This window comes from Anopheles gambiae, chromosome 2, assembly GCF_943734735.2.
Source record: "Anopheles gambiae chromosome 2, idAnoGambNW_F1_1, whole genome shotgun sequence".
In the NCBI taxonomy this organism is placed as follows: Eukaryota; Metazoa; Arthropoda; class Insecta; order Diptera; family Culicidae; genus Anopheles; species Anopheles gambiae.
Window position 1 is genome coordinate 14,980,988 of NC_064601.1, and position 23,968 is coordinate 15,004,955.

Sequence of the window (23,968 nt, forward strand, 5' to 3'; positions counted from 1 at the left end):
CCACTCGCCTGCTACTTGTTGACAATAAACGGAAAGTTGTCCCGAATGCTTCATTACATTTTACCAATGAATCACAACCCGGAGAAAGCTCCCTCCCGCAAGGGATTTAATGAGGAAAAATGATTTGCAGTCGTGGGAAGTACCACAATTCTTGTTTGCATGTTTCATTAGCCCAACTCGTGCCCGATTGTATGGCTTCCCCCTACGCCATTGTTTCCTCCTGTCCCCTGACCAAAGGGACAGGAAATTTATCGATGTTATTATTGTCAGCTCCTGCTGGCGCTCTATTCATCAAAATAAATGGCACTACCGTTTGTGATATTACCGTTTTACCCCCTCTCCCTGCAGCAGCAACAGTTGTGTTTCGTGTTTCGGTGTCATCTTCATCATGGACGATACGTTCCTACCGTTTGTTTTTTACTTCAAATAAATTTACTTTATTTATTCACTTCCTTTTGTGACACGCCGTCCGATTTTCGAGTACCAATGTGAGCTTTTATTTTCTTTTAAACATTTGCATAGTATTAGGTACCAAATGCGTGGCACAGTGTGCCTACGATCATACCTTATTCACTAATACCAATCCCCCCCGATGATGCTTCCTCCCTTCAAACGTGACTGTTCCGATCTCTTGCTCTTGCGGAACCCATGGTTCAGTGCAAGGTATGGGGTGGTGCTCGTGCTTAATGGTTTGTTCATCGTTTTTTTTTTTGCTCTACATTTGTTCTTACATTTTTGATTCTGTCGTGTTTTGTGTGTCTTCTTTTATTACATTTGAGAAATGCTTACAAATATATAAATTAGTTTCATCTATCCGTCGTACACTTCTGCACTGTTCGCACTTTTGCCATTTCCCTTTGCCTACTCTGCTACACAATATATTTACCCTGTTCTTTTCACTGTCGTTTCACTTTTCTGCTATCTTTTACATTCGATTAGCAATTTTGCTGCTCTTTCCTGAGGAACACACACACACATTCTAAATGGTGGTAATTTCGCCTGATGCGAACTTTACCTTGTTTTTTTTCTCTTGCACTTAATCCCACACCATTATTGGTTGTTGCGTATATATTTTCTTTTCTTTCTTTTTTCATCTTGCGAAACAACAACCTAACAAACAAACATTATATCATTTTCCCTGCATCGTTACCAACTTCTAGTTTCTATAACCATTCCTATCATCTTTCTACATCATTCAGCAACAAAACCTGTAAGTAAACTGCTACCAACATTCTACCTTTATCCCATTCCTGGCCGTTATTATGCTGTGCCTGATCCCTTTTCCTTAGTGTTCGATTTACAGAACGTGTTGCATTTGCACATGGGTGTTTGCTAATTAAATTCTACAGGGAGGAAAGAAACACTACCTCTTACATCACTACAGGACAATCACTCAAGCTCCGCGTTTTGCAGGTATATATGTATGCATGGGGCATTTCATGGGGATGTGGAACTGTGCGCGTAAAGTGAAAGGGACCATGGGACAGAAGGAAGCAAACGTTACTTTACTGCCAAAGGAAGGATTATTACAACAGTGGCTGTTCATATCAGCGCATTTAAACATTAATAAATAGATCTCTTTCACATTCAGCAGCCTGTGTCATTTCTTCCCATCATTTATGTGCTGTGCTTTGCCTGTGAGCGTTTCTAGAATTGTGTACTGTGTGCAATTGCTTGCTCATCGCTGTGGTCTGCCTCTCGTGGCGATAGCGAGCACAGGCTGTTCACTTTCTTACTTGTCGCTGTGATTAAAACGAATTTGCACAGGCAGAGCAATACTTATATAAATACACAACAAACAGATGCATCATGAGTTACGACGGGATACATCACTCAAGGGCAAGTGTGTTCAGCCGCTTTACCCACAACAACTTTCCCGTCGGCCTGCTTTTACAGTGCTAACAAACTAAAGAAAACAAGAAAAGAAAGAGCAAAGCAAAACCTCTGTAGGAGAAATGCATACTCATCTTATGCATGGTTAAGTATATTTTTAACATCTTTCCCCTAGCATCGTGTCATGAGATCTAGTGAGATTAGCCACTAGAGAGTGAGCACTGCAGCAAAACGAGAGTGTAATGAAATGCGGCATAGTAGAGAGATGATTTTGCAAGTAGCATTTTAACATACATCAGTGTAGCTAAACAACGATCTAAAACCAGAGAATCGGTTTCCTTCTATCAGTACGGGGGTTTTGTTTTATCGTGCAATGCATTTATCGGATGGTTATAATAATTTGCATCCCTTACTCTAGGCAAACAAAAATCTAATGTTCTATGCTGTCACACTACTCCATTTCACTTACTTTCCATTAATCCTGGCTTAAAAGTGTGGCCAGAGCAGCGGGAAATGAGTGTTTATATATTTTATTTCCCTTGCTTAACCCACACAAACGTCTGTCTGTGATGGTTCTCTCACTCTCACTCTATCCGTCTCGTAAATGTTCCCCACTCCCTATCACTTTACAGCTATGTAGACTTACTTGGTAAAAGGGATTAAGTGTTGAGTGTTGATAAAACCTATTTGCACCATATCGTTTTGTAATGTGTGTTGTTCGTTTAGCTTGTTTCTTCCAGTTCAGCGTCTTGTTGCACACTTTACGTGTGCCCGGGGCAAGTGCGCTTGTGTATTGCTCACGCTCGCTTCGCACGCAATTCGCTTTTGGGTCGCCGACCGATTCGATGATCCTTGCTCTCCCCCCGCTATCGCTTCAACAAGTGCATTCTCTTTACTATGGGAGGGATGACGAAAAGCATATTTTAAACGTATTACTATACTTTCTTATGTTTCTGTGTGTTTTTTTTTGATTTTTGCATCGAAAGTTCATTACTGTCTCATTATCATCGTTTCACTTCTGGTGCCCAGCCCCAGCGGTTTGATTTTCATACAAAACAAAAGGATCATTACAGCTACGCCCGGAATCTGGTATTTCCCAACGAAGGGAAAGGTGCGTGGCAATTAATTTGCTAACATAAAAAAACTAAAGTGTAAAATGTGTGTTGTTGCCTGCTAAGCATACAAACAGTTATGAAAATAATTCATAACGCCTGTCTGTTCTGCCGCTCGTTCGCTTGCTTAGTGCCAGCCACCACGCGCGGACGAGTTTTGTTCTGTTTACGCCCGCGAAAGTAACACTTTGAGAAATGCCAGCGTCAGCAGCAGAAGAAACAGTCCCGTCTCTCTCAGCAGCATCTGCACCAGGGTCGACAGCAGGAGCACGGTCCCTGGCTCCCCATCACCATCTCGCGCGTCTCGGGCGAACGCGTCCGGCGGCGAGCTGTGCCGATCGGGAGACACACGCAGTTCCGCCTACAACGGCGTGTCCAGCATCTCGATGATGAAGTTATCGAGCTGCTTGTCGCCGAGCAATCGCAGGAAGTTCAGATGATCGATGCACTTGAGGCTGATCGAGCGGAGGGCGGGCAACCGTAGCAGCAGCTGCGCGAACCGGCCATCCTCCGACGGGTGTTGCGTTTTGCAGTACTCGTCCAGGCAGGCGTAAATTTTCTCCCGCATCTGGTCGATCTCCTTCCGACACTTTAGGCCCCGTATATCTAAAAGCAAGAAAAAGCAAATACGACACGTCAGCAAAGGTTCACAGAAATGTTGCTTTCAATCCCCAAGGCAACGGGGCCACCGCAGCTTCGCTTACGCACCGGAGTTGAACAGTATGATCGCCTTCAGTATGCCCAGCTCGGCCCGGTTCACGTCCAGTCTTTTCATTTTGATCGCCAGCTCGCACAGGATGCGATCGAACAGTGAGTCGACGCCGGCCTGCTGGGCACTGTTCCGGTGCAGCGTAAAGTTCGGTCCCAAGCACATCAGCTGCGGCTGCCGGATAGTGACGCGGCCATCGTTTCTGCCGTCTGGTGGCCGTTCCGTTTCAATATACTGCGCAGAAGAGGGGGGAGGGGAGGGAGAAATTGAAATCACGTCACGTTAGTTAGGGTAAAAACCCGAGCGCATCGCAAACAATCGTGCACCTCTCTTCCTCAAAGTACTCCACCAACCACTCACCTCCATACTTCGCCAGGCGACGGACGCAATCAGCATCTCGTTCCAGCCGCTGCGCAGCAACGTCACCTGGTCCTCGCGTGGCAGATTCGAAAAGTTTGGCAGCCGTCGGGCAAACTCGATTAGCTGGTAGATCTGCTTGTTCACCATCTGACATAAATGCGATACGGCGCCCTGCAAACAAAGTACCGGCAGAGCGTGTTAAGGAGAGGCGGATTGTGTGTTCATTTACATCCAGGCAGGCGGGAAGCAAACGTACCTTGTACTCTGATGGAATCATAGAATTCTGGCCAACGCGCAGGTATGGTATGGCATTGTCGCCACTCTTCTGTTCACCGATCTGCTCAGCCTCGAGGAACCGATCAACCACAACGTCCCGCACCGAGCTGGTCGAGTTGATTTCTTCGGACTGTGTGAGGACGAGAGAGACAGAGAGAAAGAAGCGGAAAGAACACATTAATGGCAATGTAAAACCAACCCCCCAATGTGGCAAACGCCGCTGTCGCGTACCTTCATCGAAAATTTGGAGCTACGCTGCCGTTCCTCCTGGACCGCTTCGCGCTTCATGCCGCAGGCCAAACATTTCTGGTACCGGCAGTACTGGCAGCGGTTTCTTTGGCGTTTGTCTATCGTACAGTTTTTATCCTCCCGGCACGCGTACGACAGGTCCTTGCGTACCGTTCGCTTGAAGAATCCTTTGCATCCCTCGCAGCTGGAAGGGAAGAAGAGCAGGGCGCGCACGCACGCACGTCGGATGCGTTATTAGAATGTGTTCACTCGGAGCGGTAGTGAAAGCGTGCCAGGAATGCAAAGCATTCCGCCACTGCACGCTAAGTGATATCCCGCTGCGGCCACTGTTATCTTCGTGTGAGCAATACGGAATTTGCTTGCTTGAGTGAATCTTCAAACGCTAATGTATTACGTGCAGGGAATGATGATAGCTTCAAATAAAGGTGTTTATAAAAGTCTACCCAGGCTCAAGATCACGATGATTTCGCATGGTTTGGATATGCTTTATGAAACGAGGACACAGCGCTCATGCCCCATTGGCAGTGGGATATTTCACCGAACGCTGGCTAAAAATACCCAAATGCACTTCAAAGCAGCAGTACAGCTGCACCGATCGTAGACCTGCCATAGTTTTGCTGACGTAGCCCAGCAGCAGTGTTACCCCTATTATTAATTGCTCACTCGCTTTCATTGATGGTGTGTTCGCATTGCAGTTTGCGAAGCGAAAGGTTACACAAGCTGCATAGAGGGAGCATGAACGCGGACACTTCTGCGGGCACTTCAAACTGAGCTAAAGCTAGTTAAATGTTAGAACCGTTCGCAAAGTGACATCAATCTTGGATCTAGTTACAAAAGGCAATCGCCGGAAGGCGACTGTACAAGCTAGTTAAAAGCATCTTGCAAAGCTATGACTGCAGCAAAGGGAGAGATAAATTCCAACCGGCAAACGCAGCTTGCATGCGCAACATGCAAAATAGGAAATATTAATGGGATAGCATTAACAAGCAGGGGTGGTAAGTGCGCCCGAAGGAAGTGTGTGTGTGTGCTGGTTGTCCCCGCTGTTGGCCTGCTGCTGCTCCTGGCTGCTGCTGTTGCTGGCTCGTTTGACGCTAAATGTCACACGGAGTCAGTGGCGTCGTCGTCATCGACGCCGTGGTCGTCGTCGTCATCGGCTACGCGACGGATCCCGCGAGTGGCATATTAATTATCTAATGGAAAAACTGCATCTAACAGAGGGTAGTGCAAACGAAATACACCGACACCGACAAGGTGGCAGCGCTACACGAGAGTGCAGTTCACCACCGTACCGCATCGCGTCCGCCCGGCCGTCCGCGTCTGTTGTAGGTCCATCGCTATTGCATGCCGCGAAAGGAAGCAAATGTCGAGGTCAGATGAATAATTTTCGCGTTAAGCCGGGGTCTTCTATCGTCTGCTTCTCCCGCTCGCATCAAATGATCGCGTTCGTTGCTTCGCTTCTTTGCGCATCTTCGGGTGTCCGATGGGCGCACAAACTTGTTTTTTGTTGTTGTTGCGCTCTGGTTGGCACTTTTCTATCCGTTCACGAATACTTCACTCGTTGCGGTTTTTGAATGATTTTGAAAACCCCGCATAACATGAACTGTTTTAGTTTGAGTTTAATACATTAAAATGAAATGTTTCAAAACTGTATCGAAAAAGCTTAAATTCCCATAACATAACTAAGCTTACACTACTAATGCTCTTACCTATAGACACCGTAATGTTTGCCGCTGGCCCGATCGCCACAGATCGAGCAGAGATGCTTCGAGCCGCTGAGCGGATGGTTGGGCGGGTACTGCTGCGTGATGTTGGAGGGAGTGTTCGGTCCACTGCCACCTCCACCTCCATTGCTTCCCTGCTGCTGCTGCTGCTGCTGCTGTTGCTGGGAACCACCTCCAACGAGCAGATTCTGCTGTCCCGTCCCATTTCCGAGTGCCCCACCAACAACGAGCGCATTCTGTTGCTGCAGGACGACCGAGTTGAAGCCGCCACTGCCCGGGCTGCCCGGGCCACAGTTGTTGCCGGGCGAGAACGGTCCACCGCCACTTCCGTTCAGCAGCGAAATGTCCGGCTTCAGGTCGGGCTTCAGATCGGGCGGTGACAGCGGGCCCATGTGACCGACCAGCGCTGCATCAAAACCTGCGAAGGCAAACGACAAAACAGAAACGAATAAATATAGGCGCACACAAACATACATTTGATGACATCATGCCTTGCAGAAGAAGGGAAAGGGGGGTGGGATTGTTGGATGATTTATGCTGGACGGAATTATTGCAAATATCGATGCTAACGCGCGGTCACGAATGATGCGACTCTGGTGGTGGGTCGAGTTCGCTCTTAATTGGTTTGCTCTTTCGTGCTGGCGTTGGGGAGCGAAGGCTTTAGGGAGAAGTATATTCTTGCAGAATCATATCATATTTTATAAAGGGCCTTCTTGTTTTAGCTAGTTCTCTAATTAGAACACAAAACTTTGGTCAAAGGGACATGACCTAAGCACAAGCGAACGTTGCAGCTATCTGTGATGGACGTCACAGGCTGTCATAGGCTAAACATGAAAAGTTTTATGATAAAGAATAAGTTCTATCGACCTAGTTTAAAAAAAACAATAGAAAGTGATTTGAACAGACAACTGATGGTGTCAATTGTCTGTGCAGAAAAGTTTATTAGACGATCATGCAACGTTTATCCACATTTGATACAATGTATTCCAGCAACATAACTTGAAATAGGTGTGATACCTTGGAATGATAAGAGTTTAAATGTTTGCATAAACGTATAATACTAAAATTAATTGTTTAATTTATCCGTTTTTGCTCTAATGCTTACTAGCATTAAAAAATGTACCACTTTTCGAAACACATCCCAACGAACGATTAAACACAACACACTTCTCTGAACTCCCCGAACGTCCGAAATGGCTCCACGAAGGATAAAATTTCAATAAACAGATTAAAACATGCAATCCATCTACTCCCTACAAACGTGCTTTGCATAAAAAACTCCCCCTTTCGACCTCGCAATGATGGCCAGCGAGCGAACGCGACATCACCCTTCGTGGTATTGAGCCTGTGTGGTGGTGATGATGATGGTTACCGTTGCCGGGGCATTTGTGTTGCGTTGCTGCGAAGTAAAAGTGCACCGATAATGCACCAGATGCAACAACATCGTCGTCGTCGTCGTAGTCGTAGTCGCGCTAAGCGTTCTTCACTCTCAAGGTGAATGGAGAATTCCACGATGCGCTTCGCATTTGTGCAACCGATGCGGCGATGGAAGAGAGCAAAAATAGGATAGAACGGAATGACAAACACGGGATCGGGCGAGACCGATGCAGATATATGCAAAACGGCATCGCCGCAGGGCCAGTAGTCTCAGGGTTTGGGATTGCAGTGTTGCAGACAAGGTCTTTTACTTGCTGTTGCTGCTTTTTTTTGCTTGCGGTTGCGACCAAATCACCACCCACTTACTTCGGGAAGGTGGGGCTCCCGCCCTCACGGTCGGGTGCATCATACCAGCACTAAACGGGACAGTTAGCGCAGCGCAGTGCCATGAATATGCATTAGACATACAGCAGCACCACCACCACCACCAGTACCAACACTAGCGGTTCCCTTTGACTCCATTGCACTCCCGCTGTCCACTATGGTCAGTATTTTTTGAGTCGCTTTTTTACTAAGTGTCAATTTGTGGTTTGTTGCACAGGCAACCAACATGGAGGAACTTGGGGAAAAGGGAGGGAAAATGACCACATAATACAGTGTTGTGTCATAAAGGCCGGACTACATTGATCGTACTCTCTGGTGTAATTTTGATTTTCACTAGCGCAGCTGGCGGCGGCTGACCGAAGCATTTTTCCAAACAATTTGAACCCGCTTCAGAAAATATGTAATTTTTCCATGATTTTAACCTAATTTGGACAAGAAAAGTTTTGTAAAAGGTAGATGCACATGTCCTGTACGCATTGCATCCATTTTCATGACAAAAAACGATGAAAAACAACTTAATTTTGAGATCCGGCACGACCATTCCCTCGACGACCAAAAAAAGCTTCCTCCAACCGCCGCCAGATGCGCTAGTGAAAATTGAAATTACAGCAGAGAGTACGATCAATGTAGCCCGGCCTTAATATGGGTAATAAATGCATCAATATTTGTCTTAGCGAAAACGTCCATTAACATACACAACACCATATATAAGGCAAATTAGTTCCAGTGAAAAGTACCGCTTAATTAAGCGTCATTATCGACTCTTTTCAGCATTTTTCCTTTGGCCTTGTGAGGGCGCTAGTCAATTACTGAACAACTTTGTTATTTTTATTTACTACATCGTGTTTAACCGCTCGTTAATCACTATTTTTCATTGTTAAGTTAGTTGTGTGACAAGTGCAAAGCAAACTCAACTCAAAGTATAGTAAATAGTAGCATAAACATTTAAAACACCCATACATTAGTGAAGAATCAGCCACATTGAACCATCATGAATAATCATAAGCTAAGCAAATGTCTAATGGATATGAATATGAAAAACATATCACCACGTCGACACACTCCAGCTGCAGCAAGCAAACAGACGAACCATACGCATATCAAACACTCTGATTCCTATTAGGCAATGCGTTAATTCAAACCAAAGAGCAGCAGCTGATGTGCCGTCAATTGCAACGCACATCATGCCCCGTAAATTATAATCGATATACACTGCATTAATGCATTTATAGCTACAGCCAAATCAGCTGCACCAGCACCAGAATCAGACACAGGCAAGTAATGAAACAATTTATCCTTGCTTTCAGCTGCACTTGCCATCCACCGTTCTACCCGCTATCCTCGGACAAAACACACGAAAGGTGCATTAGAAGCAATCAGTTTTTGCAATCGCTGCCCAACGTTGCAGATGCGTCGCCGATTCGTACATGCAGGATGCACTTTATTTCTAAATTATCCCTTCCTACACTTCTTGGTACACACACACACAAACCATTGAGGAAGCATTCTCAGACATCCGCTCTCTGTGGAGCATATGCTCTCATTGCACATTGCACCTGAAGCCGAAGGCTTGATGTTGCGCTTCCCGGCCCGTACAAAACAACATGCAATTGCAACAAGGTAAATAAGAAAGATGCTCCCTCCTTGCATCTTTGCCCACACGCGGCAAAGGATGTAATACAATGGAGAGCGTTGAAAAAAGGTAGGATAAAAACAACAACACAGCGTTAGAAAATTTAGAGACAAAAGAGAATTAAAAATAATAATGTTGCCACAACATTTGTCTGTATGCAGCTGGACGCGAACGCCGTGCCGAAGAGTAATAAAACACAGCACAGCAGTATTTATTATCGAGCATTTTTGTTTTGTTTTTGTCTTATTACACGCTCATTATTTTTATCAACACCGGACTGAAACAAGCCGCGCCTCTGCCCACAACAAGCACTGTGCTTCTTTTAATGTAACAGAACAACCGGTGGTTTGCGGTACAGCGCAGTGCAGCAAAGAGCAAAAATACAAAGCAAAACGACAAAAGTAAAAACATTAGACTACGCTGTACATTTTTATTCTTATACCGCAGCTGCTGGGCCAGTCTACGTACGTACGGGTCGGTGTCGGTGTCTTCTGTATGTGTATCGTATCTCTCTTTAGGCTTTTTGTAGCAATAGTTGCTAAGTGCAGTTCACAATCCATCCATGCTTTGGTTGGTGCTGCTTGTAGTGATGTTTTGTGCTTTGTTCTTCGCTATCTCCAAGTTTGCATCAAACCAGATGCATTGTTATGCTGTGCTTGCTCGCTTGTATAGTATCCACTGTTGTACATTTCCTTAGAATATTTTGCATTCTTGTCAGGTGCACTTCAGATAGCGAAAAAAATGATAGTAACGTATCAAGCGAGCTTTTTTGCTTCAGCACTTGTAGACAAATTTCACAGCTTAATAAATGGGAAAAATGTCGTGGTATGAAAATAGTTAACTTTTCTCAGTACTTTAGTGTTTGTCATTGTATGCCATTACGATTAGTGTTGGGTCAATCTGATTCAGATTCATGAATCTGAATGAATCTTTGGAATGATTCAATGAATCTGAATCTCGATTGGAAAGATTCATGAATCTCAAAAGATTAGGGAATCTCCAAAGGTTCATGAATCTCAAAAGATACGTGAATCTCCAAAGGTTCGTGAATCTACAAAGCTTCACGAATCTCCGAAGGCTTATGAATCTCCAAAGATTCATGAATGTCAAACGATTCTTATATCTCTAAAGATTAACGGATCTCAAGGATCAAGAATTCATAAAGATGCATAAATCCTTGTATATATATGAATTTTAATGGATTTATGAATCTTTTAGATTCAAGAATCTTTCGAGATTCATGAATCCTCGGAGATTCAAGAGTATTAAGAGATTAAAAATCTTTAAAACATCATGAATCTTTGAAGACTTGTGAATCTTTGAAGACTCGACTTGAGATTCGATTCACTCATCACTAAAGATTCATATGAATAAATCTCAACGAAAGATTCACGAAGCCCAACACTAATACTCCAGGTGAGTATGAAACCTCGTCCGACTTTGTAAGTTTCGGTGTGTTTACCATCCTGTAAAGCAACAGAGTCTGATTTGCATTACAATTGAGTCATAAACATTACATCGATATCGTCGATCACGTAGACTATTCCTAATATCCTCCTTCTTCTTGTTTGACACAACATTCGTAGTTGGGGTCTAGGCTTGCCATAGTCTAGCCTAACGATTCAATATGTGTAATTGTATCGGAAAATGAATAAATAAAAAAAAACACACGATAGGTTACAATGCAGTATTGGATGCGCTTCGTTTTCTTCTGATAACGCAAAGTGGTTTGAGTTCGGTCATGGTATTTTCCTTTCAATTGCATTCGTTTTATTTTTACTTTCTCTACGCCCCTGATCACCTCCTCTCTCAACTGCTTTCCATAACAAGCTGCCAACCAGCGTTAAATGCTCTTTTTATCAGGTGGGTTGGATTTTTTATCAACAGGATAATACGTTCGGTGGGGTTCGTGCCTTACTGCAACACACACACACACACACACCAGCAACAATCAGCTGTAGTAATGAATGCTGGGTGTTTGAATAATTGAAAGCAAATGGAAATGAATGAGCAGCACCCCCATAAGCGTCCTCGTTTCTTCTCTCCCACACCCGCGGTGCAACCGTATGCAATAAATGGTGCTGTGCGTCACCGCAGCAGCATATGTCCTTCACCTTTGAGTGCATGTTTAACAATAAATTTGTTTGCTGCTTCTTACTCGTTTAACATCGCCTCTTCCTCCCACCTCTTTGCTGCTTCGCTGGTAGTAGGTATAAGCCGCAAACCCACTCCAGCCAGCAGCACAGCACAAGGCACGGTCATGCGCAATCGAGAAATGAAATGAAAATGAGCTTTGATTTTATGAAAGAAAGAAATGCACATGGAAAACGGCAGTAGAGTAAAAGAGAGTGAGGCCCTGTGAGCCGTTAGCCATTGAACAACATCGAGAAGAAAGTCCAAACGCGGCGATGAAAGCGAGAGGGAAGCTTTTTTATGTAATCCCGCCGCAACCGAACAAGCACAATAATGTTCCGGTGCTACTTAAGGGAAAACTTTTGACACACTTCGCGCACACACACACACACGCACCCAGTCTCAGCGCTTCTGCACACCGTGTCCATTGGAAGGATTATGTATCGAGGGGTTTCAAGCGAGAAAGCAAACACCCTCTGCCATTCCCAAGATCCGTTCTTAAAGTACATAGAGAGATAGAGAGATAGAGAGAGAGAGAGAGAGAGAGAGAGAGAGAGAGAGAGAGAGAGAGAGATAGAGAGAGAGATAGAGAGAGAGAGCGCACCACCCCGTCAACTACATAAGCGTGCCGTCATTTATCGATTATGAACAACCTTCATGACCTTACTCAATGCTTTTCCCATTGATCCTTGCGCTTCGTGGTGGTCGGGCAGGGAACAAGTAAAGCAAGGGCCCGCTGCGGTCATCACATTCTACCACTTTTGCCCCTCCCTGTGTGTGGAGGGTATCCTTTCATACCAAAGCACCATCACGTATCCTTGTTGGGAATGGTCATGGAGTAGGGAAGCACATTGAGCAACCGCCACCTTATGCCACAGCAGCAGCAGCAGCAGACGATGGCGCAACAGTTGCTGCAGCAGCACGATATGCCTTGGTGCTATTTCTAAAAGCCCCACACCCTTTTTCGGGCGGACGTCGTGTCCGAATGTGCCTAGAAATGGGAGGGGGAAGTAGGTAGCGCAGAGAACAGGCTGGCTGGCTGACTGGTAGGGAGGGATATTCCCAAGGATACCGAATGACCTCGGTAAAGTTCGCGGTGCCGTACCGTACCATGTGTCGTGTGTGTGTGTGCATCGAGTTTCGCATCCTTACGTCAGCGTAACGGTACACACCACCAGCACTAAACGAGTCCTGCAAACGTAATCGTTCGTTCGAACCATGTATGCACACACACACACAGTGCGGTATATTAATGGCATCTTTCAGTAGCGATGCAGAAGAAGAAGTTGGCTTTCAGAGAGAATAAATATTGAACAAGAAATAAATAATACAAAGGGCTCGAGGTGTTGTGGAAGCAAAGTTGCACACAAGAAAATAGTGCAGAGTCGTTACTATTTGGAGTCTATTTTTAGACACTATATTCTTTTTGTATCTTTTTTGGTATAAATGTGCAGGATGATGTCAAGAATTGACGTTCTTGCTAAGTTCTATGTTTGCGAAAGAGAGGTAATTGAATCATAAACTCGATTCAATTTGCTTTGACGGTAGAAATGGAATTAAAGCAATATCCTAGAGTAATTTAATTAGTTACGGAGTGTCTCGTATTCGTGTTACAAAAGGGTCGTGACATTTTAGTTCTGATGGATATAGACAACACATTTGCGTTGGAAGTTCCGGTGCAGATCCTTTATTAAACTAAGACTCACTCGCAGATCAACCATGATGAATAGTTCATTTATTGCTGATATAGAACTGACTCCATGCTACATTCCTTTATGAAACTAATAAAACTTAATAAGCTAAACTTCTATAGCAGAGACAACAGCCCGTTTTTGCATCATTGGAATATCGGAGCCCTTCACGATTCTAGTCAGTTTTTTGTATGGAGTTTGACAGTTGGAGACTGAAATCATGTAAACACTCGATACAAAACCAAACACAAAACTAGCCAGCAATTTTCAGTCTAGCCTCAAAGCTAGAATTAAATTCGAGCAACTGCTCGAAAAATGGCAAAACAAGGTGTTGTTTACATTTATCCCAAGGTGCATTAAAGAGATCTGGTGATGGAATCCAGAATCAAAGTGTTTGTAGTCCAGAGGTATCATAGCATGTTTTTTTATAACCAAATTGGAATATCACTTTTTGACAGAACGGGTGAAAACTTTTGTTCAAAAAAGCTTTCTGGAGACTTGACGAATACCCAAAACGCTCTTAAAATCTTTATTTAGAAACAGAAGCGATTAAAATTAGCCTTCTAAATTCATACACCTTGGGATAAGCCCACCTGTATATTATACCCACTTAGAAAACTGCTCGAAAACTGCTATACAATTCAAACAGTTGACAGGCTGAAATTTCAGTCAACGAACTTAACACGGAAAGGGCCACATCATCAGAAATTTTGAAAACTAAAAACAGTATCGGACAATGAATTGCTTTAAATAGTAACAAAACTTTCTGAGTCATCTTCAAATCCAAACGTAGCAAATGGTAGAAGTGGCCCAAAACCTATCCAAATTTTCCATATCGATTCATTCTTCAATTCGTCGCACGCCATTACCCTGATAAGTACCTGCCAGCCCGGCCAGGGATCGATCCCAACGGCCCTGCGCTTGAATGATTGCCGCCACCGACAGCATCGGTTTCTCCTTCTTCAGCATGATGACAACGGGGGCACGGTGCATAAACTATGCGGGGCGAAACATCGACACGGCTCTGTCTGGCCAAACTGTCACGGTGTTGGACGATGCACTTCAAGCACTGCACTGCACTGTACGTATATCAACCGCTTACCGACCGTTCCGCTGACGATGATGGATCACTGTTTTGGCCACTAATTTCACTCTCTAAATGTGTTGAATAGGTCCGAGATGGTACAAAAAGCAGAGAAATTGATTGATAAAAGGGGATTCACACTTTCGATTTCAACCGAGCGTGTGTGTGCGCTCATCAGCACATATGGTGACGCCTACCCCGGGTGAGCAATTACACTGCGCACCACCACACAGTTCCGTCCAATCGCTAAACTGCATTCAATGCACCGGTCCGATCCGGCTACGTTCTTCTCCGTTGCGCCCCTTGATCGTTAAAGCAAGCTTTGTTTATCTTCACAATAACAACGATAAAGCACACAAAGCTCAGATGCTTCGTTTCACAACATGCATTTGATTATGCGGTTGAGCATAACCAAGCTGGCTGGTGCTGCTGATGAAGATGATAGTAAAACCAGTGATAGCTTCCCAGTTACCCGTGCATAAGCGCTTTTTTCCTCTCTTGCTTTCCCTCTCACTTGATCGCTTCGAACAAATCGTTCGAAACACGCTTAAAAAACCTCACTGCAGCAAAACACACAACTCTATCGTCAGCACACACATTGATTTGATTTGTAATCGATTTTTTTTACTTCTGCACATGCGATTTGAGCGATCTTCTTTTTACTCCACACAAAGCTCATGCAGTTCGCGTTTTTTTTTTCACACCCTATGTTTACACATTACATTGTTGCCATTGGTGGTGCATTCGACCGTCTCTTCTCAGCCATTTATTTTCTTTTATTAATCCCTTTCGATACACGCGTTAGAGCCTGTAATTAAGTTAACATCCTGTACATTGTAGCGTGCAGAAATGAATTTGGGAGGAATGTTTAACAAGCCGCACACATCACTTTGCAACGGCGCAATTTCACATTTCAATCGATGTTTACAAAAATTGCTAACGTTGTAGCTGAATCTTTGCAACGATTTACACTGTTTGATATTAAATGCTTTCGATGACGAGCAAGTATTGACGCGTGTAACACACTCGGCAGACTGACACAATTCGGCGCAAACACTTCCATTCGTAGACCTTGTCCCCGGACCCGGAATTGGGGACGCAGACAAAAAGCGCAATCCTCACATGGGCTGCTGACTCAACCGGCCAACGGTGATAACTCGCGCACACAGGAACAAGTGGGAACCAAAATATAGACGCTTCCTGTTAGCACGGTAGACGAAGCTTTTTTTTTGCAACCAATTCCACAGGTACGACACATCACGCGTCTAGCCGTCTCGGACGGCTCGTGCTGCAATATACCTGCTGTCTGAGCGTAAGCGCTTTCATTTTCTTCGCCCGCAAACGAACCCTGTTGATAAGCGGCCTCTTATCGGCCAGCATGCAAAAGTGAGCACAAGTGCATTTTCATTCCTCGTCTCGCTCCCCATGCAACGTTCACGACGTCGACTGTGCAAAAGCGGGGAACGTGAGATAAGCTGTATGTGTGATGTATTCCGTCTTTGCTCCCAACCCTCCTGGGGTGTGTTTGCTCTTCCTCCAGCAGCACAGCACAAAACGAGGAAGTGAGAAATTGTAACGTATCGCTTGAGACAAACTGATGGGTTTGATATACCGGGAACGGAGTGTGAGGTGCGAATTCGTGCAGCGTGTCCCGCGGAACGGGGAGTCCTTGACCTAGTTCGATCGGTTGCACTGGTGAAGCCGGAACGGTCGCGGTCGGCGTAAGGGGGGTGCTGAAGGCGACACAACAAAGAAACAGCAGCGAGAGTGCATCAACATGCGCAGCCAGATTGTTACCGTTGCACAGCAAATAGCGCGCGCGCGCACTCACACACACGCACATCCGTCAGACTGCTGCTGTTGGTGTGGTTTATCTCCAGCGGACACCGGCACGGAGAGGGTTAAGTGTTTGTGGTCACTTTAATCCCTCTCTCTCTCTCTCTCGCTCTCACGTCGGTATTTTATGGGGGATTGCAAACGGGATGAACATACACGTAAACTGTATTGTGTGTGATTTTTTATAGCAATTTTGGAACAATTGGAACAAAAAAACTCACAAATTGTGCAAAAGTATACAAACATTTGTGAAGGTTTTTTTTTTCTCACAGTTTTGGTCCTTCGAACCGGATTTGCAAGAACTGAGACAGTTCCAGCATCCAGTTCCAGTAGCCTCTTTAACCATGCGAATCCGGTTCGAAGGACCAAAACTGTGAGAAAAACTCACGAATGTTTCTATAAGATTGAACAATTTCCAGAAGTTCCACAAAATATGTGAGTTTTTTTTCAGCCATTTGGTCATCTAAATGGAAAATGCATCTTCGAATAAAGCGTATTGTTTGCACCAAAGAATCGAGCATTACATTTTGCTCGTTTCATATGAGTATCTGGATTAGTGCCCTTATTTGTTTCTCTTGACAATTTTAACGTTAGAGGTACAATTATCGCTAGCATTTGCTAACAAGAAGGACACACATGTTGCTAAACTTTGTAGCTTATTGAAAAATAGCGCATACACGCGTAATTTCTTCAGCGATACTTTCACAAGCGCAATACCAAAGATGCTTCATTTATTGTCTACCAAGATGCCAGACAATCTATCGCATGAGAACATGTCTTATTACATGTTACATGTTACATGAGAACATTTAACTTATTAAAGTATAAACCTTTTCCATTAACTTCGTGCTTCCAATCTACGCTCCAGACAAATGACACCGAATGGCTTAACATTTCTACCCCGTTCAGCGTTGGCCAGCTCTGCAGTAGCATTCTCCAAATCCACGCGGGAAATCACTTGGCAATTCCCGAACCAGATCACCCTAAGTGCACCGAAAATCCTCACGAATAGCTACCAGCCGCCGCCTGTTAGCTGTGTTTGTATCCTGCCAAATCCTGCGGCCAACGGCTACGTTTCTTGGTAGCAAGCAAGGAACAGCAGCCAAAGTGTGTAGTATGTGAGAAGCATATCCTTCGAGAACCTAGTGAAATTGAAATGGATGTCTCCCAATGAGTGTGTACATTAGGAAGCGAACGTGCCCTCGGTAAACAGCAACAAGCTTAATTTAATAACGATGTGCATTTTCAACTACACTGAATCAATAAGATGGTTTGCAAACGAAAAAAAGAGGTTCTTCATCGCAATCTCTTCTAAATTCCGAAAACTAATCAATTTTCACTAAAAACTACATACATGTCCACGCCGTGTATTGGGTAGCTTATTGTGTGCCCCTACCTAAAATAATACTAAACCACCTCTTCGTTTGGTTCTCAGAAGGTAGCTTAAACAATTCTGACTATAGCTAGTAAAATATACTAGAGTCCATTAGACCACTTTTCTGATGGGCCATTCCGAGCTTTTAGTGTTTTCATCACGGAAATTGGCTGAGAATGAAACGTCGGATATAAGCACTCGGCGACTTGATGGCACATCCGAGACTGGTAATACAAATAACCCGCAAGGAAATAAGTAATGCACTGCATATCACTTTATTGCACCTCCATGCATCGCCACCATTCTAGGAACATTGATTATTTAAAGCGGCAAAAGGTCCAGCGAACTTTAAACCATGGACACACTCACTCTCCTGATCGATTTGAACAAGCCACAGCAAGCGGCCGAGGGATGCGATCGTAAACCTGTCATACCGAGGAGAGGAGAAAGAATTTTTATGCCTCCGCCGAAGGACACAATGGGCGATCATCATCATCATCAACCACGCTCCCCTCACTACGCCTTGCCATTGAGGCAATCATCGTGCACGAAGAACAGTACACACCGGTGCAGTAAAAGTGCATTTACGATATTGTCCCGGGCTCCGGAAAGAAGGAGAAGTGCATTCATTTGCGAGGTGCGTTAAGTTTTATCGTCTCGTTTAAGGGCAACACACACACGGCACACTGCACACAACCGTTTTATATTTTACTGGTAGGCAGAGGGAAGATATAAAAACACAGCTGTTTGTGTTTTGAAATCCACAAGAATTTGTACACTTTATTATGAAATTTTTGTGCTAGAGCATGTGCTGGAATTTCAAGGCAGGACACAAGCATGCATGCTGTGGACCGAAAAGCTCATGCAAAATTCCAGATCGCGTTCCGGGGTGTGAATCACTAAACTGACCTTTAAAAAAGTGACACACGAGCAATAATTAAACCGTCCGCAAAATGGTCGTTTGACACGGCCATCACATATACCATCGGAACACGTCGGAGAGCAACAGAATATGCAAATCTCTTAGATAAAGAAATCGCCCTTCGTTTAGTCTAATCTGTAAGTTCTTTCCATCTAACACATCGCCAAAAGGATGAGCCAACTATAACTAAATGTCTCGCACTAACACACGCAAGATCACGAAGCCGGGGACAGCACCTGGATTTGGGTATATCCATGGTACAGCAATTTTAAAACGTGACGCCAACAAATCACTGCACCCGAAAAAGGGCAAACATTCTGGAGATGCTTCTGCTGAAAGAATTTGCCACTTCAATGTGCTGCGGGTAAACATAAAAAAACGACAGCAAAAAATAGAACGCGAATTTAAGCTTGAAAGAGAGAAAAGAAAAGAAGGACGATCGATGGAAGACGATCGACAGAGCGGTCGAAAGAAATGAACAACACAGAAAACACATCCATGCCGCCGCCCTACAGGCATCTTTTCCACATGTTTGGCCACACATTTCGTGGCCCACACCACCACGAATAAATTTGCGCACGTAAAACACACACACACATAGAAACAACACCCGCGGCCCGTAGCGAAACGACACTGGAAAACAATACCAACAGCAGTAGCAACACTCTTTCAAGGTCATCTTCAGCAAAGCAGCCGCTCGCGGGGAGGGCTCGCGATCGTGCCCCGTCCGAGACCACGAGCACAGCGGCGGCCACATGCTATATATGGAATAAAAGCGGCGCGGTGGGTTGCTGCGATTTTTTACACAACCCCCACCGTCCGCAGCCCCTTGCACCATTGGCTCTGTGTGGCCACCACTGCGGGAGGGAGTAGGTCCGACACGATCGTGCGTCTGTCTGTCGCTCGCCTTTGTCGCGATCTGCACCATCACGATGCAAAACAAGCAATTCATTTATTCCGTCCAAACCCTAACCGGGCCCGTCCGTCGGTTGCATTCCTTGAGCTCCATCATCATCTTGATACCCCACTGCAAGACGTCTGATGTTCCCTGTGACCCTGTGTTCAGTTCGGGATGGGGATTCCACTTAAAACGCACTCACGCACGAAAGTGTCAATCTCAGGCCCGTGCCTTGGGACGTGTCGTTCAATTTAAAACAGTTACGGGTAGCGCGATGTCACTTTTGGCTGCTTTGCTACCTATATTGCCACGAATTCGACGGTTTATGACTCAAAACTGATATGCTTTTGGTGGACCCATTGGCTTGGAGGACCATGTAGGACCAAATCAATAGAAGACGGTAAAGAGACACAAGCCCAAACCGTGTATAGTTTCAATGGCTTATGTTCTAACTCTTCTTGATCACAACTGCAAAATCGATGGTGCAACTTATAGCTAAGAACAAGAGTTCAGCAACTCTTTCAAAAGGCTTTTCTGGTATTATCTCAAGGAGCCCTTTCACCTCAACTGTATGGGACCATTATGACGTGTTTTATGCTATGAAAGCATTACACTTTAAGAAGTGATAATCCTCTTTAGAAAAGGTGAAAAAGAAGCATTTGAAAGCTTTAAAAGCATAATCAAACTCGTACTTTTTGTGTCAGGACATCCGTTCAAAACAACGTTTTGAACCCCATCAAAACAAATGTTGTTGTCCCTTGAGTTTTATGCTAATAAAACGGTTTCTAATAGCTTCAGTACAACCCCACATACGCTTTTCTGTCGTGTTTAGTGGAATACACTTTCATTTGTTTTAACGATCGACGAAAAACAATCGACAAAAGCTGATCGCCCGGTTTGATCTAACTAACCGGGTGTTCATGTTTGATGCACATAAAACCGCTGCTATGGAGAGCTGTACCGATTAAGCTGTCAACGGGGTGTTGCCGTTCATTTGATCAGCAGGTTGCCGCCCTTGCCTAAGTTATGCTCCCAAAGTGCCGGTGGATTCTTAGAAACTATTTGTTTGCTACTAGTTTAAGTTGCTGGAGGAAAAGCCTAATTTCATACCTTACTAGTTTTTTTGTAGCTTTATTCCAGTGAACTTAAAACGATAATCAATTCGAGTAAATCAAAACTGATTAAATGTTAATTGTTAATTGACATATTCTGCAAACTTCTTCATCGATAATTGGGCCTAAACATGGACGATAAGGAATGTCATACATAGACAATCAACTCCTAATATACAGGGTTTTCCAAGTCGCTTTCGAATGAAACATTGTTTTTCACCGCATGCAAGATGTTAATCCACATCAATCTGACATTTCATTTCCATCACAATAATTTTTAATTTCTTCAACATGATTTTCACCACGACGCAAGCTGCATTGAGGTTGACAGTTCTTTGTGATGTGTTGAAAATCATGTGTTGAAACTGAAATTTCATTTTGAAGCAAATAAACCATTTGACAGCTGTTGAAAAACATCTTGTATGCGGTGAATAACAATGTTTACATTCGATACTGACTTGGAAAACCCTGTAAAGCACTGTACGACAGCTTCAACTTCGCGTTAAACCGACCCAATTGCCTATGTGTAACTCATTAGCACAACTTGTGGGCCTGTAAATCTTGCAACTCCCGACAATACGCTCGATAGGAAACGGGCGTATGCGAAGAAACAACCACACACGCGGGAAAGGGGTAGGGGTGAGGGGGCCCCCTGTGACCACAGTTCCGTCATCCCCGCCGTCGTCTGCCAATCAATTTGACTTTCTAATCCGATGCAAATGGAACCAGCCCCGTGCAAATGCGGGCTGGCACCGAGGAGGGAGGGCCTCTCTTTTGGAACTGGTGGCGATCCCCCTCGGCCCGTTTACGGGTGTAAAAGCGAAACGACACGATCATGCCGCCCCGATGGAGAAAGCAGTTCGACCAGACAGGCAGGCAGGCAGGCATTGGGGAGTGTGCACATGTAACCTTGAAAATGTACTGCTGCAAATAAAAACGATACAACAGCGCGGCCCCCTTTGGACACCAAATGGGCGGGTGTGTGTGTGTGTGTGTTTTTTTTTTTCAAGTGGCGCTCGACTCCACTACATCGTGACAGTAATTTTTCATTACCGTTGCTCGATTGGTTTTGGTGTGGTAAACGCGTCCTTCAATCATTTGCTGGATCCTTACACATCAACCCCATTTACCCTTATCATAAGCTTTTCTGCGTGTGTGTATTAGGCACAGCACAGCATTAAATGGATGTATGTTTTGTGCTGACTTGTGTCAAAAATTAGAACCACATCATAAACCTCACCTCGCCGCGAAAACCATCCAATAATAACTTCCTCACTCACTTTCGCAGTCAGAAACGCGACGAACACACAAACAACCGTTCAGTAGCAGGAACAGCATGGATTGGACCCTTTCCCTTACACCCCCGGTTAGAAAGGATGGTACGGACCGACGACGGACACCCCCCCTTCCGCGATCATCATTCGATCGCTGGCGAATGATCAAATTTCGACCACATTCCGGTGAATGTCACACAATATGGTTTTCGTCTGCGCCGGGTGTCTTGCCCCTCCGCGCGTGTTGGAGGAGGTTAGGAGGATCGGGTACAAATGGTCGACGATGACGGATCTGGTTCATCCTCTCTGTCCCATTACGAATGGGATTCTACACACCGCACCCCGCCGCATTCCCCGCCCGTGCACGACTGATTTCTTTGCTCGACTGAACCCGAAGCGACATTCACTTTGGGACAGTACTTAGGGTGCGGGGTTCAGGTTTAAAGTAAAAATCAGCAATAAATTGTGCACATTCTACCTGTTCCAGATGAGTGATACCAGAGCACTCGCTGAGCAGGGTTGCCTTCTTACTCGGGAGCACTTAAAACAGTGAGACTTAAAAGACAGAAAAACTAATTGGGCAACTTGCTTCGGCGGCGGTTCAGAAGCATTTTAAATGGCCTGTGTGATAAGTTTTGGTAAGTGGTGTGTTATGATTATGATATTAAACCATTCTTGTGTACATTATTAGGGAGATAACAATCCTACCAAGGGGATATATTACTCCCTCCAGTGTCAGGGAAACTGGAATGCTTGGCTAAGTAACTTTCAAGTTGTATCGATCGTATTTTCTGCCTACATCGTACCCAAACGATAAACTGCTATTGATTGTGAGCCGTTTGCAAGGGTGTGGTTAGCCCGTGCTATATTTTTTTTACTGATAAATAACAATATTTTGCTTGTTATGGAAGCATCTTTAGCACAAACACGCCTTGAGGCACTTCAGGTATTATACTGAGGACAGATTGTAACACTCCCAGAAAGATCACTGTTGCAGAAGATAACCGCACTGGTAGCTCTTTTCACATATAGCTTTACATTCTTAAGACCCATGTGGCTGATTTAGACTTTTAAAGCGTAACGAAGAAACGATCGAAGCACCGACAACAACGTGATGTGTGAGTACAATTATGTATTTGCTGCTAAGGAGAGCGTTAACACAACAACAGCACTCAAAACACTATTGCACATTGCGAATAATCGCACGATATTTCACGATGCGCACACGTTATCGCGTAACACTGGTTGGGCAATATGTTTGGTCACTTGCACTTCTTGCAACCCACTCAACTTTGCCGATTAACACAGTGGTTAGGCAAACCTTCTAAGATGCACCACAAATTCCCCCGAGCACGTAGTAGGACGCGAACGCGCGAAAATGCGAAACTCCACCCGACGTACGTTGCAGCGCGGAGCAGTAGTCGCGAGGAAAGACAAACCCCGGTCCCGGTTTCGTTCGCAGCGGAGCCAACAGTGCAGCGAACAGAGCAGCCGATGCTCCACCGCGGCGACGGAATGGAATGAAGCGCGATTTTACTTCACTCCAGAAAAGACCGCCACCGACCGCGAAAGGAGAGCCGGCCCGGCATTTCGGTGGAGAAGGAACCGGAGGCGACCATGGCACCGACAGGTTTGACAGCCCTGCCTCCTCACGACGGCTCTCGCGCGCACAGTCTCGCTCTCGCTCTCGCTCTCATGGTTTCTCTTTCCTTCCAACGCGCGCGCGTGTGTGTGTGTCGTGGGAGCATGAAAAAGGAGAGAGAGAGAGTGTTTCGTTTGTGGCGAATGGTGGCGTTTGAGTGAACGAACCGTGCAGTTGCGTGAGTTTTGTTTTCGTCTCGCGCAACCGAGAGAAACAATAGTGAGAGAGAAAAAACAAAACAAACAACGCCGTAACAGTATGGTTCGCAAATTTGAAAATCAAATACTACGCAGAGAGGCCTCAGCAAGGACTACACCAAAACTGTTAAGGCCGGGCTACATTGACCG

The 23,968-nt window shown here is 44.9% G+C and overlaps 1 protein-coding gene across 12 annotated transcripts in view; it reads right to left on the reverse strand.

Moving 5' to 3' along the window:
• Positions 1 to 409: 409 nt before the first annotated feature.
• The window catches only part of LOC1281377 (protein ultraspiracle), a 33,871-nt gene continuing 10,312 nt past the window's right edge, over positions 410 to 23,968 (reverse strand). For 8 of the 12 annotated variants that reach the window (XM_061648214.1, XM_061648216.1, XM_003435980.2 and 5 more), the window contains 6 exons: positions 6,246 to 6,678; positions 4,522 to 4,723; positions 4,271 to 4,420; positions 4,015 to 4,185; positions 3,654 to 3,888; positions 410 to 3,551 (listed from right to left, as the gene is read on the reverse strand). In XM_061648214.1, coding sequence (XP_061504198.1) covers positions 3,307 to 3,551; positions 3,654 to 3,888; positions 4,015 to 4,185; positions 4,271 to 4,420; positions 4,522 to 4,723; positions 6,246 to 6,678 — 1,436 coding nt within the window. In that variant the 3' untranslated portion in view covers positions 410 to 3,306. Of the gene's footprint in view, positions 3,552 to 3,653; positions 3,889 to 4,014; positions 4,186 to 4,270; positions 4,421 to 4,521; positions 4,724 to 6,245; positions 6,679 to 14,347; positions 14,634 to 23,300; positions 23,943 to 23,968 lie in introns of those variants that run through there. The other 4 variants (XM_061648211.1, XM_061648213.1, XM_061648212.1 and 1 more) reach the window with 4 other exon arrangements.